The following is a 13,473-nucleotide window of genomic DNA, read 5'->3' as shown; positions in this document are numbered from 1 at the left end:
TGGTTTTGTTGTAATCACAAGAAGAGAGTAGCTTGCGGTCCTACTGCTCCGCCATCTTGACCCGAAATTATGGAAAGTGAACAAGTAACATTCTTCACGTATCAAAACAGCAGCTATTAACAATGAGAGACGATGCCAAATGTTGGCAATGGTGCAGAAAAACTCTCTCGGGACCAGGCGAGCGTAACTAGAAGCTGAGTGTGGGCTCAGCCTCTTGCCTGTTTACTTTTATGCTTCAGAAGTGCTGCCGGCACAGTCAGTCATGATGCTCAGCAGTAAAGGAACAGGTAAGTCAGGACACAACCCTAATACAAGTATCGATGTACCCACCAGTAATGTTTTTCAAAAATATTCTGTAATGTGGAAAACGCCTGTCACAAAATGTTAAATGAAGCAGGATAAAAATAACACGTGGGGTATGCATCCAGTTTTGTTTTAAAAGAAAGAGCATGTATTTACACGCAGAGAAAAAACCATAAGGAGATGCATCTCCTGGTCATGACCTGTAAATAGGTACTGAATCATTTTTATTCTTATAAATTTGAGTTTTTTCAAATTCCTTCAATATGACATGTGTTACTTGTATGATAACAAGACAAAATTTATGTAAATAAAAGGACATCAGGACTCCCAAGAAAAGAGGGCCAAAGGTTATTTCAAATAGTTTCAAAGAAGAAAGACCAACATAAGAACACCTTCCATATTCAACCTCACTGGTTATGAAAAGGTGCCAAGTAAAGTAATCAGGTGCTGCTCTCAGCTGAGGACAACACCGTCCCACAGGGCAGATGGCAGGCACGGTGTCCAGGGCCCAAAGTGTTTTTGTTTGAATTTCTTTTAAAATAAAAATGAGTATGATAATTATCAAACCTAGATTGTATTTGTCTTCTGCCAAAGCAGTTGTCAGACAGAACTTTCCATTTGCCATGGAGGAAGGGCCGTGACTGCTGTGATGTGGCCCTGGGGGACACCAGAGGAACAGCAGGGTGGCCAATGTCCAGGACCATGGCCGTGTAGTCACCGAGCCCGGGAGAGCGCCCGTCTGGACCCCGCTTCCGAGCACCGGCTTCAGGAAGCGGACAAGCCTTTCCGCCGCCGCCGATTGTCCGTGCTGAGACGGTACGCCCAGCACACAACCAGAAGAGTACTGAAGTGATTCCGTAAGCTGTTCGTTCCCTTAGCTCACAATTTTCACTTCTAGAAATCTGCTCTAAAAAAATGCTAAAGTCATGTAATGCAGAAAGATGCTCCATGAAGAATGACTGATAATAGTGAAAACATAGAAATAACTTCCACAGCCCAGAGAAGAATACCTAACAGAATGCCAGGCCTCCATTTGGAATTACAGCCCCAGACAGTGCAGCTACTTGGGAAAAGATTCTGCTATGCAGCTAAGAGGAAGACAAGACTAAAATGCTATACTGTATGTATACCGTGTTTAAACTAATGAAAAAGGCTATATGTAAAAAGCAGAAGGTAACATATCAAAGCGTGAAATGCTGTTTTATTAAGAATTATGGGTATTTCCCCCTTAATTCTGTATTTCCTGAAATGTGGTTACTTTGCCTCCACAATTTAAAAAGTATACTAAAGAGCATTTTGTAAACTATAGCACTCTCTATACAAGTGTGAAGTATCACCACTGAGAAGACAGCTTATACCTGCTTAGAACTGAGTAGAAATGACACACTTCAAGCGTGACAAGCCCCAGAAGACCATGCTTTCTGCCTCTGCGAGAGCATGGGGGTGAGAGTCCTCGAGGGGCTCCTTGGGCGGGGTGGGGCCAGGCGGGGCGGGGCAGGGAAGCCGAGCTGCATGGTCCACAGAGAGGCACTGCAGGCAGCCTTGCCAGCCGGGGGTGACAGCGTGCTTCCAGACCCCTCTCTCCCAGATGCACGTACTTGTGTGTCCCACTTTCTCACCGCAGACAAGGTGGCCAGGCACGATGCTGTTGTATCAAGACCTGGCTCCTCGGATGCTGGGCTGGGTTCTCTGGCGGCTGCTATGTAAGTGAGCTGAGTCCAGAAAATTCACTTTTTCCCAAACCTCCACCATCCGAGATTAATCCCCCATCCTGGAATAGAATAATCTTCACTTGGAAGTAATGCTGTTCATAATTCTTGTTTTTTAACATCATTAACATAATAGTTTACAGAGGAAACTCCTGATCGAAATCATGCCAGGAGGCTGTCCAAGGACACAACAGCTGACATACCGTCTTTTTATCTGCAGAAATCATCTACTCCCCTTTCAGTGACTTCCAAACCCACCAAGGAAAACAGGACGGCGGGACATCCTCAAACGGCCCTCAACTCTCCTGCAGCATCTTCCTCCCGGGAGGCGATGGCAAGAGGTGCTTGCCTAAGGCAGGTGCGTGAAGCTGGGCCTCCTTGGGATGACCTCCTGCGTCAATTTCCAGGCTTGCTGCCCAGGGGGCAATTCCTGGTGGCTGAGGGGGGGACCACGCACAGGAGCTCAGCCATGTCCAGGGCATCGATGGGGTCCACGCCCGAGCCCCCCGTGCCCAGCAGGCCGCCGGGTACATAGTAGGTGCTGAGCAAGTGCTTGTCCAACTGGATGGCGAAGGGCTTCTCCTCGCTGTGGGCTCTCTGGTGCTCCGCCAGTGGGCCGCTCCAGCTGAACACCTCGCCACACTCGTTGCACTTAAACGGCTTCTCCACGGAGTGGACCTTCTGATGTTTAATGAGGCAGTGATTCTGGCTGAAGGCCTTGCCACACTGGCCACACTTGTAGGGCTTCTCCCCGGTGTGTACGCGCTGGTGCACGATGAGGGACGAGTGGCAGCTGAAGGCCTTCCAGCACCGGCTGCAGTCGAAGGGCTTCTCCCCGGTGTGCACGCGCTGGTGCACGATCAGGTAGGAGTGGGAGCTGAAGGCCTTGCCGCACTCGTTGCAGCGGAAGGGCCTCTCCCCGCTGTGGATGCGCTGGTGCACGACGAGGTAGGAGTGGCAGCTGAAGCCCTTCCCGCAGTCGCCGCACTTGAAGGGCTTCTCGCCCGTGTGGGTCCTCTGGTGCAGCGTCAGGCGGGAGCGGTTGTTGAAGGCCTTCTCGCAGTCACTGCACTTGAATGGCTTGTCACCATTGTGGATCTTCTCGTGCACCGTCAGGGATGAGTGGCAGGTGAAGGCCTTGCCGCACTCGGCACACTTGTAGGGCTTCTCCCCGGTGTGGATCCTGTGGTGTCGCGTCAGGTGTGTCCTCTGGTTGAAGGCCTTGCCGCACTCAGCGCATTTGTAGGGCTTCTCGCCGGTGTGGACGCGCAGGTGCATGCTGAGCAGGGAGCTGCAGCTGAAGGCCTTCTCGCAGGCGCCACACTTGTAGGGCCTCTCGCCCGTGTGGATGCGCTGGTGCACATTCAGGGACGAGTGGCAGCTGAAGGCCTTGCCACACTCGCCGCAGAAGAAGGGCTTCTCGCCGGTGTGGATGCGCTGGTGTTCCAGGAGGTTGGTGCTCCAAGTGAAGGCCTTGCCGCACTCGCCGCACTTGTAGGCCTTCTCCCGCGTGTGCCAGCGCCGGTGCAGCGCCAGCGCCGTGCTCTGCTGGAAGGCCTTTCCGCAGTCTCCGCACGCGAAGACGCTGGCCCCTTCCCCACTGCCCCGCCGCCTGCCAACGGGCGGCTGCTTCCCACTGGACTTTCTCCCCCTGCCGGGTCTCTGCCGCCAGCTCCCGGCCCCGCTAGGTGGGAAGCTCTCTGCGTGTCCGTCCAGAGAGCCTCCTGCTGCGGGGATGGCGCACCTCGGGTGAATGTCCTCCTCAGACGCCCTGTGACCCTGGCAGCGCTCCTCCGTGGAAATGTCCTCAGCGCTGGCGGGCACGGGCCTCCAGAGCACAGCCTCGTCACATGACAGAGCAGTCACCAGGCCACCCCAAGCACCACCATCACCCAGATTCAGGACGTGGAGACCAGACGGCGCCACCTGCTCTGAGACAGGCTCCCACGAAGGCTCTTCTTTGTAAATGACCAGCTGCTGAGGTGACAGCTCCCCGATCTCAGGCCTGGGCCCCCGCTCTATAAGAGACAGAGACACAGTCTTCTGAGGGCAGGTGGGTGCGGTGCCAGGACAGGTCTGAGCTCTGACCCAGAGCACAGCAGGGTGCAGAAGAAAGCAGACACCCAGTGGGCGAGGGGGCTGGGGCTGAGCCGAGGGGAGCACGAGCAGGTAGGAAGGAACAGGAAAAGGAGCCTGGTGGGTTGGGGGGAGGAGCCACTCCTGGGCTCTGGAGTCGCCTACAACTAGCAGCCCCACGTGTGGATCAGCCAGCCAGATGCTGCTTCTCCCACCAGCAGGAGACAGCTGCTCTGTGCGTGCTCTTCCCTGCCGTATTCCCAGCACCGTTCCTGGCATGTAGCCAGTGCTCAAGTAAGGAAGAAAGGGAAGCAGAAGGAGGGTGGTGGGGAGGGGTCCACGTCCTCCCCGCCACGTCCCGCTCACCTGGATGCACCCCTCCGAGAACCTCTCTGGGCACCCGCCATGGCTCCTCACCTCGCTCCAGGTGGGAGATCACGTCGGGCTTGCAGACCGGAGGCCCTGTTCATGGGAAGAAGTGGCAGGCTGTGGGTGCTGCGGCTCTACAGACCCAGCCAATGGGACCGATGGCCCTGAAACAGCCCAGCTGGCAGCAGGAGGTGGATGCCAGCCCTGGGGATGGGGTCTCAGAGGCAGAACCCACACAGGTGTGTGCTCCGAGGGCTCCACAGGTACCGACATCCCCCTCAAGAGCAGGTGGGGCTCCCGGGCCCTGTCCACAACCCTCTCTCTTCTAGGCCCAGCCCTGGGACCGGCCACATTTCCAGAGATGCCAGCGGCAGCACAGACCCATGCCACTAGGGCTTGGGGCAGGGACCAACCACAAGCCTGCATCCTGCCCGGGCCCAGAGCCCAGGCAAGCACCTGCTGCATGGCAGATGCCCAGACTCCGTGGCCTGGGGAGCTGTCTTACCCAGGGCGAGAAGGTTCTGGTAGTTCTCCAGCATCACATCCCGGTACAGGGCCCTCTGAGGGGAGTCCAGCTGGCCCCACTCTTCCTGGGTGAAGTCCACGGCCACATCCTTGAAAGTCACCGATTCCTGGAATGACAGACGTTCGTTCTCACCCAGGATGGGAGAGACTCTGCTTCTGTTCTTGGACAAACGCTGACTGAGGACCACAGCAGTAAAGTGATAACCTTGGGTAACCCTCCATCCAGACACCATCTGTCCCACAGCCCTGATGTACATGCCATGACTGGGCCAAGAGTAGCCATGTGGGGCCTGGCTAACTGGGCCAGCAGACGGACCAGAGGCTGTGGTCCCAAGTTCTGGGCAAGAAGCTATATTTCACATGGTCAAGGACACCAGACTTAAAGAACTTGAAATGTAACACGAAGAACCCAAAGCCCTATTCAGATGTCACCACTGCAGGACCCAACCCCATCCAGGAAGCCATCACCACACCCTAAGGAAGGAGACTCTGCACTCGTTGGAGTTCCGGGCCCAGGTGACCAATGGCTGCTCCCTGCCCTCCCTGCCTGTCCCACTTCTTCCTGCCGGACCCCTGCTCCCCGGCCCACCCCACCCCAATCTGCTCCACCTTCCCCAACACTGGTCACCAGTTTCAGGGTAACTCCCCAACTTGGCCATTCCAGTTCCAAGTTTGGAAAGCCCCAAGTGACTCCCCTCGGGCTCCTGCTCTGGAACTCCAGGATCCTCACCCCCTCACCACCTGCCAACCCCCTCAGCTGCTGCCCCGCGGTCTCCACGCTCTGGACCACCCCTAACCCCGGCAAATAAGTGCTCAAGGCTCAGGGCTCTGACCGCAGGCAAGCTGCGTCCTAAACCACTGCCACTGGCTGTTCTTTCCACAGACGCTGGTGCCCTAGGAGCCCGTCTGGAGCTGTAGAGAGGGTGTCAGCATAGATGTGACAACAAAGAATAAACCCAGGGAGGGAGGAATGGGTTCCTACCTCGCATCTGCTGGGGAGTGACTGGTGTGGGCCAGCAGTGTGTCCAGGAACCCTGGATGTGCAATGGGACCCAGGCGGCCGAGGGGAGTGGTGTCCCACCTCTAGGCAAGGCCTACACCTCCCTGGCAGTCAGGAAAAGTAGGGACCCTCTCTGGTCACTGGAGAGCTGACCTTCAGTTCTAAAAAAGGCTTACACTTTTAGTTACTCCTGATGCTGTGGACTGAACTGTATCCCCCCAAAATCTGTTGAAGCCCTCACCCCAGTGTGGCTGTATCTGGAGGGCCCCGAGGAGGTAACTGAGGTTACACGGGGTCCACAGGGGCCCTGACCCCACTGGACTGGCATCTTATGAGATGAAGGTCTCCCTCCCCACCACGTGCACCAAGGAAAGGCCAAGTGAGGACATGGTACACCTGCAGGCCAGGGAGAGAGGCCACACCAGACCTGGACCCCGATGGCCCCCTAACCTCAGACATCCAGACCCCAGAACTGTGAGAAAACACACTTCTGCTGTCTAGGTCCCAGACTGTGGTACTTTGTCACGGCAGCTGGAGCTGCCCAAAACAGATGCCAGTAGCAGACGGTCCAAGGTGACACCTCTCCTCCCGCTAGGCACTCGGTGTAGCTCTGGAGGAGTGAGGGTCTGAGCATGATGACCCCAGGAGACACTCCATAAACCCCTGGGCAGCAGAAACTTTAAGTGGGACAGGAACCCAGAAACCACAAGGAGATTTATATTTGGTCCACAACAGTTAACATTTTCTCTACAGTGCTCTGCCAAATCACTAAGAAAAAGGAAAATAAGAGGAAAATGGGCACAGGCTACGAGCAGACGATTCACAGGAAATCCCAAAGGCTGCTGAGCTCTGGAAGAGATGCTCAGTCTCAGCAGGAGTTCCAGAAAAGAAAAATGCAACAGCAAGCCCCTTTCCCAGGCACCAAATATTTAAGGTCTCAGAGCACCAAGCTAGGGCCAGAATGGGGTGGCCCTCCACCCTGGGTAGCTGTCGGGGGACCCCCACCTTTGGAAAGTGGTCCCTGGGCCTGGTCCACCTGGCAGTTCCCACCAGCCCTGAGCAGCCGGAATAGAGGGGGAGCCCACTGAGCACCTACCAGCAGTGATGGACACAGGATAGAGGACCATGCTGCAGGGAGAACGCAGAGAGGAATTTCCTCCTGCTGTACAGGACACTGAGCAGAGTACCCGGAAAGGCACCACCTCAGCAGTGAGGCAACATTAGCCTGAGATCAAAGGCTTCTCTGGATCCACCTTAAGAAAACCTAAAAGTAAGCCTTGGAAGGATCTGATACTAAACAATTTCACTGCATCCCGGAACAAATCCCAAAAATATTTAAGGCATTAAGTCCAACACTCAACAAAGTAAAATGCAACCTGTCCAGTAACCAATCAAGTAACTAAAAGGAGAAACAAGTTACTAAAGTCAGAAGAATTAAGAATATCATAAAACGGGGAGGGTATAGCTCAGTGGCACAGTGCGTACTTAGCATGCACAGGTCCTGGGTTCAATCCCCAGTACCTCCATTAACAAATAAATACATAAATAAATCTAATTACCTACACAGACATGCAATTTTTTTAAAAAAAGTATCATAAAATAATATTTACCTCAAAAGAAAGCACTAAGGGAGAAACAAATCAAAATGATACCACACATGTAGAAAACAAATAGCATAGTGGCGGATGTAAATCCAGCCATGTCGATAATTATATTAAACATGAATGGTCTAGATATTCCAAATAAAAATTAGAGATTCCCAAACTGAATTTAAAAAGAGCCAACTATATGCCAGCTACAGAAATCCAATTTAAATATAAAGATAGACTAAAAGTGAAAGAATGGAAAGAGATATACTCTGCAAACACTAATCAAAAGAAAACTGAGACAGCTGTATTAACATCAAAGCACAGACACCATCAGAGATAGACATTACATAATAACCATTACACGAATGTGTAGTGATCATTATTACAGTACATCAAGAGCTCACAAGAATCATATAGAGGCACCTACTAACAGAGCCTCACAATACATAGAGCAAAAATGATAGAAATGAAAAGAGAAATAGACAAATCTACAATTATACTTGATGATTTCAACAATAATCTTTCTTAATAACTGATAGAATATATAAGCACAAAATCTGTCAGGATACAGAACAATTGAATAACACTATCATTCAAGTTTATCTTAACTGCCATTTACAGAACTCTAGCCAACAAAAGCAGAATACACATTCTTTTCAAGTGCACACAGAACATTTACCAAAATAAACCTCATGCTGGGCAATAAAGTCAGTCTTTGTACGATTTGAATTTTTTTCAAATTTACTAAGTTCCTTTTCTGATTATAGCATAATTAAATTAGAAATAATAAAAGATATCTGGAAAATCCTCCGCATACTTAGAATTAAACAACACACTCCTAAATAATACATGGTTGAAGAAGAAATGAAAAGAAAATTAGAAACCATTCTGAACTGAAGAAAAGGAAAATACAACGTAACAAAATCTGTAGGATGTAGCTAAGGCAGTGCTTAGAGGGAAATTTACAGCATTGAATGCTGTATAAGAAAAAAGGTGTCAAATCAATATCTAAGTTTCAACGTTAAGAAACCAAAGTAAAGGAAGGAAATGATAAGTATCATAAATGAATTAAATAGAGAACACAACAGCAATAAAGAAAATCAGTGAAACCAAAAGATGGATCTTTGCAAAGATCAATACAATCAGTAATTAAACATGTACTTACTATCTGACTCAGTAATTCCACTCTCAGGTATGATTCAAGAGAAAGTAAAACACACATCTGTGCTTGTACTTGAACATTTATAGCAGGTTTACTTGTCATAGCCAAGAGCTAGAAACAACCAAAATGTCCATCAGCTAGTGAGTGGAGAAACAAATTGTGGAGTATGTATACAACGGTGTTATGGGCTGAGCCGTGCTCCCCCCAAATTCGTATGTTGAAGCCCTAACCTCCAATACCACAGAATGTGACTATATTTGAAGACAGGGACTTTAAAGAGGTAATTAAGGTAAATGAGGTCATTAGGATGGGCCCTAACACCACAGGACTCGTGTCCTCATAAGAAAAGGAAATTTGGACAGGCACGTACAGAGGGGAGACCATGAGAGGACCCAGGGAGAAGCACCATCTACAAACCAAGGAGAGGGGCTCAGAGGAAACCAATCCTACTGACACCTTGATCTCAGACTTCCAGCCTCCAGAACTGTGACACAATAAATTTCTGTTGTTTGCGCCACTTAGTCTGTGGCACTTTGCTGTGCCAGTCCAAGAAAACTAACACAAATGGAACATCACTCAGCAATCAAGAGGAACAAGCTACTGATCACATAAGGACATGAGCTCAAAAGCATGCTAAGTCAGTCAGAAACAAAAGACTGCATATCGCATAATTCCATGTGAAATTCCTAAAAAGGCAAAATCATAGTGGTTTCCAAGGGACAGGTGGGAAAGATCAACTGCAAATGGGCACGAGGGAACTTTCTGGGTGATGGATCATGACTGTGGCCCTGGTTACAAACCTGTATACACTTGTTGAAACTCACCAAATTTTACACAAAATGAGAGAAACTTGTTGCCTATAAATTATACCTGAATAAGACAGATTTTAGGGAGTTGAGAAGGTGGAGGTGAGGACACACGCTGAGAACATGCTCATTAGTGAGGGGCGCAGGGATGAAGCTGAATGGTGATGGCACTGACAGAGAGAGGAGGAAAAGGGGCAGAAACAGAGCTCCAGAGTCATCGGAATATGGTGCTGGTGAGGGAGGGCTGTCAGAGGTTATGTGGCTTCAGCGTGGCCTAAGCCTTGCATAGGCCCTTCTGGGGAGTATTCCTAACCCAGTGGGAGAAGCCCCTGTCTGCTATGTCTTCATTCTGCAGGGTAGGAAGCAAAACGGGGTGAGCGTGGGAATCGAAAGCAGACGTGGAAATGAAACTAGCAGACGAGTCAGAAGAGACCACAGGGGACGTCCCAGGAGAGCACACCCCTCGCCCTCAGTGTGAGACTGCTGGGAGACGAGGGCCAGTTACTCAAAGACCTAAGAAGCTTGTATTTTAGGAGTAACGTCTGTCCACATGAAGGGCAGGACCCCTCGAGGTGATCACTCACTCACACCACTTTCTCCTGAACCACTTGAAGGTAAGGTGCAGACATCGTGACATCCCACCCTACATTCTTCAGCTTTATCTCCTAAGGATATTCTTATACAACCACCATCATCACACCCACGTAATTAAATATTCATACAATATAATCGAAGACACAATCCATTTTCAGCTTTCCTCAATCTTCCCAAATTGCCTGGGATAGAACTTTTGGATCTATGACCCACAAAGGATCACATACTGCATGTGCCTGTTATGTCTCCCAAGTGTTTACAGAACTATAGAACATCCTAGCATAATACAAAAGCTGGGCAGGTCTCACCTTACGTGTTTTACAGCCATTTCTACCTTTCAGGTGGAAGGGTGGCAGAATTGCCAAAGCCTAAATAAATCAAAAGACCCTCAACCCTCCAGATTTTTCACCATCCACACAGTCTTTATCAACCATACCCTTCTAAATTTGACGGGTAGGGGTGGTTTAGATGGTAGAACAAAACGGGGAGCAAAACCCAAAGTCTGTAAAAGGAGGGGTTTGCCCCTCACTCAACTGTGAAAGCAGCCCTAAGGCCAATTCCCTGTTGAGCCCCTGGATCCTCTAAAACTGCAGGCTCTTCCCTGAAGGCCCCATGTTAGGGGCCTGGTACAGAGGAAAAGGACACAGGGACGCACCCCCTACCGTCACTCTGACACCAGCGCTGCAACGCAGCCCTTCCTTCAGCTGCTCCACACCCTTCTACTTAGTTCCATCCCAGAAAGCTTCTCCAAACAAGGACCAGCTGCCACAGACATCCCCTGAGTCTGCACATGGAGATGAGCGATGTTACATGAGCTGTCACCTACTTGCTCGGGTGCCACAAGAGCCACTCCTCAGAGCTCCAGGCAGAGTGCTGGGCAACGAGTCCAGTGATGGACTGAATCAGCCTGGAAGGGACACTCATCTCCAGGGCACACCTGGGCGTCACCCGGGCCCCTTCACCCTGAGCTGTTCCCACGCCCAGAGCCTACTGAGGACGGAGAGCAGGCGCCCAGGTAGGGAGTCCTTGGATGATTGACATTCTGGGCAGCGGAAGGATGGTGCTAACCCTCTTCGTAAAAAACCGTAAGTTCAAAGGAAGAAAAGACAGCCACTCACCTCGCACCTGGCTTGCAGGAGACCCTGACCCATTTTATCTTCTGGAATCTCTTGGCGGGAAAGAGCAGGGTCCTGAGAGGGGAGAGCTGGGAAGCAGACATGAGTTAACGGGGCTGTTCTGCCCACAGCTGCCAGGCACACCGGCTGAGCTAAAGCCCACGCACCCCCGGCCCTGGGAGAATCAAGGGGAGGAAGGTATCGCCCCGCAGGTGGGTGGGAGCGAGCCCCAGCCTCCGCAAGTTCTGCTACAGCTAATTCCGCAACCCAGCGTCTCAGGCCCTCCCGTGACGGAGAAGCAGCGCCATTCCCTTCCCCTCATCAGCCCGGCTGCCCACAGTGACCAGGAAGGAGGCCTGATTCCGGGGCGCTTCTGGGACACCAGCCGCCCTCTCTGAGAGCAAATCCACAGGCCCATGCCCGACGGGCCCAGCAGTACCTGTCTCCCGGGGCTCCGGGGCCGGGGTCTCCATGGCGCCTTCCTCTGCGGCCGCCACGGGGTGGGGCCCGCTCCTGGCGCTCAGGACACCTCTGGGCAGCCCCGCGAGGCCGGTCGGCGCCCCATCGCGGGGTCGGGCGGGCTCCACAGGCGCCCACGCCCCATCCTGCGCGCCCCACCGGCCCGTCACCCACGCCTCCCGGGCCCGCGCGAGCCGGACAGGCCTCGGGCTCGGCCTCCCGGAGCCGGGGGTGCCGTGGGCGGCACACAGGCCCGGGGCGCACTGGCAGACCGACCCACCGCCGGACGGACGCGCGGCCGAGCCAAACCGCCTCCACAAAAGGACCGCGGCCACCACAAAGGAGCTCCAGTCGGCTGTCGCGGGACGTGCGCCTGCGCAGTCCGAACGTGCACTACAACTCCCGGGAGCCTTTGCGTCGCGCAGGGGCGGACTTCAGTTCCCAGAGGGCGTCTGGGCCGGAGGCCCTTAACATCGGACCTGGACGAGAGTGTTGCACAGCCTTCTGGGAAGTGTAGTTTAGGGGCCAACAACCTGCGCTCGGGCCCCGGCCCTCTCCCCTGTTGCTGCACGCATCTGGGTATGTGTGTGTGTGTCTGTGTGTGCATCCTGGGTTACTGCTGAGTGTCTAATTGTGGGGTATCGGGAAGGTGGTGCCCGGGAACATGGATTTGTCCTGTCAGTTTCTCCGGGTGGAGTAGGGGGGCTTTGGCCCACATCCACTTTTGCACAAATGTCTCAGGCACCTCACTGTGGGACACCAGAGGTGGTGATGGGCTTTCAAAGGGTTTCCTGGGGCCCCCGCCCCTGCGGCCCCTCCAGGAACTAGGCACCAGGGGAGGAGGTGGTAGAGCCCCAGCCCTGCTCTCAGACCAGGTGATCTTGGCCCCGTCCACCCTCAGAAGCTGGGGAGGGAGGTTAGGTATGGGTAGTGGCCCTACTTTGACACAGTGCTCTAACACTGCCACCTTCCCTGACTTGGAGCCCAGGCTCAGCTTTGGTCACAACCTGTGCCCAGGCATCCTCTGCTGTGGTGGCTAGACTCCAGTAAGTCCCCATATGAATTCTTGTCTCCTGGTAGTCACACTCTTGTGTGGTACCAACCACACCAAAGAGGGCTGACTTGGGTGAGAAAAAGGAATAGCGTGGAAATGATGGTGTGCAAGACATCACGTTAGGTCATACAGACACTGATTGCAGCTTCAGCCTTGCTCTTCTGGACCACTTGCTCTGGGGAAGCCAACACTACATCCTAAGGACACATGGCAAGAAACCAAGGCCTCCTGACCAAAGCCTGCACAAATTTGCCACCTACAGAGGGACTGATCTTGGAAGTGGATCCTCCTCCTTGGTGACCTCTCACCACCTTATGAGAGACTTTTAGCCAGAACAACACAGGAGAGCCAGATGTGTTGTGCAGTAGTCAAATCTTATTATTGTTTGAAATCACTAATTTAGGAGTAACTTGTGCAGGAATAGATAACAAATTTGGATAAAAGTAATATATATCATTAATGCAGATAACCTAATTCCAGTATTTGGAAACAGGATGCTGTGAAAACAAACACTGAAACATGGGAGTTTTGGAACCAACAAAGTGCAGGAGCCAGGAGGACTTTGAGAAGAGCGGTAGGGAAGGCAGAAATGCCTTTCAAGGGTCTGTTAGAAGAAGCCTGACAGTCCTTGAGGAGAGTTTGGATGAGAACTTAAAGGAAAGACAGAAAAGTGTTTCTGGAAATTGGAGAGAAGGGAAACTTTGTTATGTCG

At 52.1% G+C, this 13,473-nt stretch overlaps 1 protein-coding gene across 2 annotated transcripts; it reads right to left on the bottom strand.

Annotated features, from left to right (window-relative positions):
• Nucleotides 1-490: 490 nt before the first annotated feature.
• ZNF74 (zinc finger protein 74) lies at nucleotides 491-12,106 on the bottom strand. Of its 2 annotated transcripts, none has more exons than XM_015251902.3 (5): nucleotides 11,688-12,106; nucleotides 11,252-11,337; nucleotides 4,963-5,089; nucleotides 4,506-4,550; nucleotides 491-4,030 (listed from the first exon to the last, which is right to left on the bottom strand). In XM_015251902.3, the coding sequence occupies exons 1-5, from the start codon at nucleotides 11,719-11,721 to the stop codon at nucleotides 2,409-2,411; spliced, it is 1,914 nt and encodes a 637-aa protein (XP_015107388.1). In that variant the 5' UTR covers nucleotides 11,722-12,106; the 3' UTR covers nucleotides 491-2,408. The 2 variants fall into 2 exon arrangements, with proteins under 2 accessions (XP_015107388.1, XP_015107387.1); XM_015251901.3 differs by having other exon boundaries at nucleotides 4,455-4,550; nucleotides 11,688-12,100.
• Nucleotides 12,107-13,473: the final 1,367 nt, after the last annotated feature.

This window comes from Vicugna pacos, chromosome 32 (assembly GCF_048564905.1).
Source record: "Vicugna pacos chromosome 32, VicPac4, whole genome shotgun sequence".
Lineage (NCBI taxonomy): Eukaryota > Metazoa > Chordata > Mammalia > Artiodactyla > Camelidae > Vicugna > Vicugna pacos.
This window is presented reverse-complemented; position numbering and strand designations above follow the sequence as displayed.

Coding starts and splice junctions, on each gene's coding strand:
- ZNF74 (XM_015251901.3), bottom strand. CDS start 11,721: ATGGAGACCCCGGCCCCGGAGCCCCGGGAGACAG. Junction 5,090..11,251: donor TCCTGCAAGCCAGGTGCGAG/GTGAGTGGCTGT, acceptor CTGTCATTCCAG/GAATCGGTGACTTTCAAGGA. Junction 4,551..4,962: donor CCAGAACCTTCTCGCCCTGG/GTAAGACAGCTC, acceptor TCCCATGAACAG/GGCCTCCGGTCTGCAAGCCC.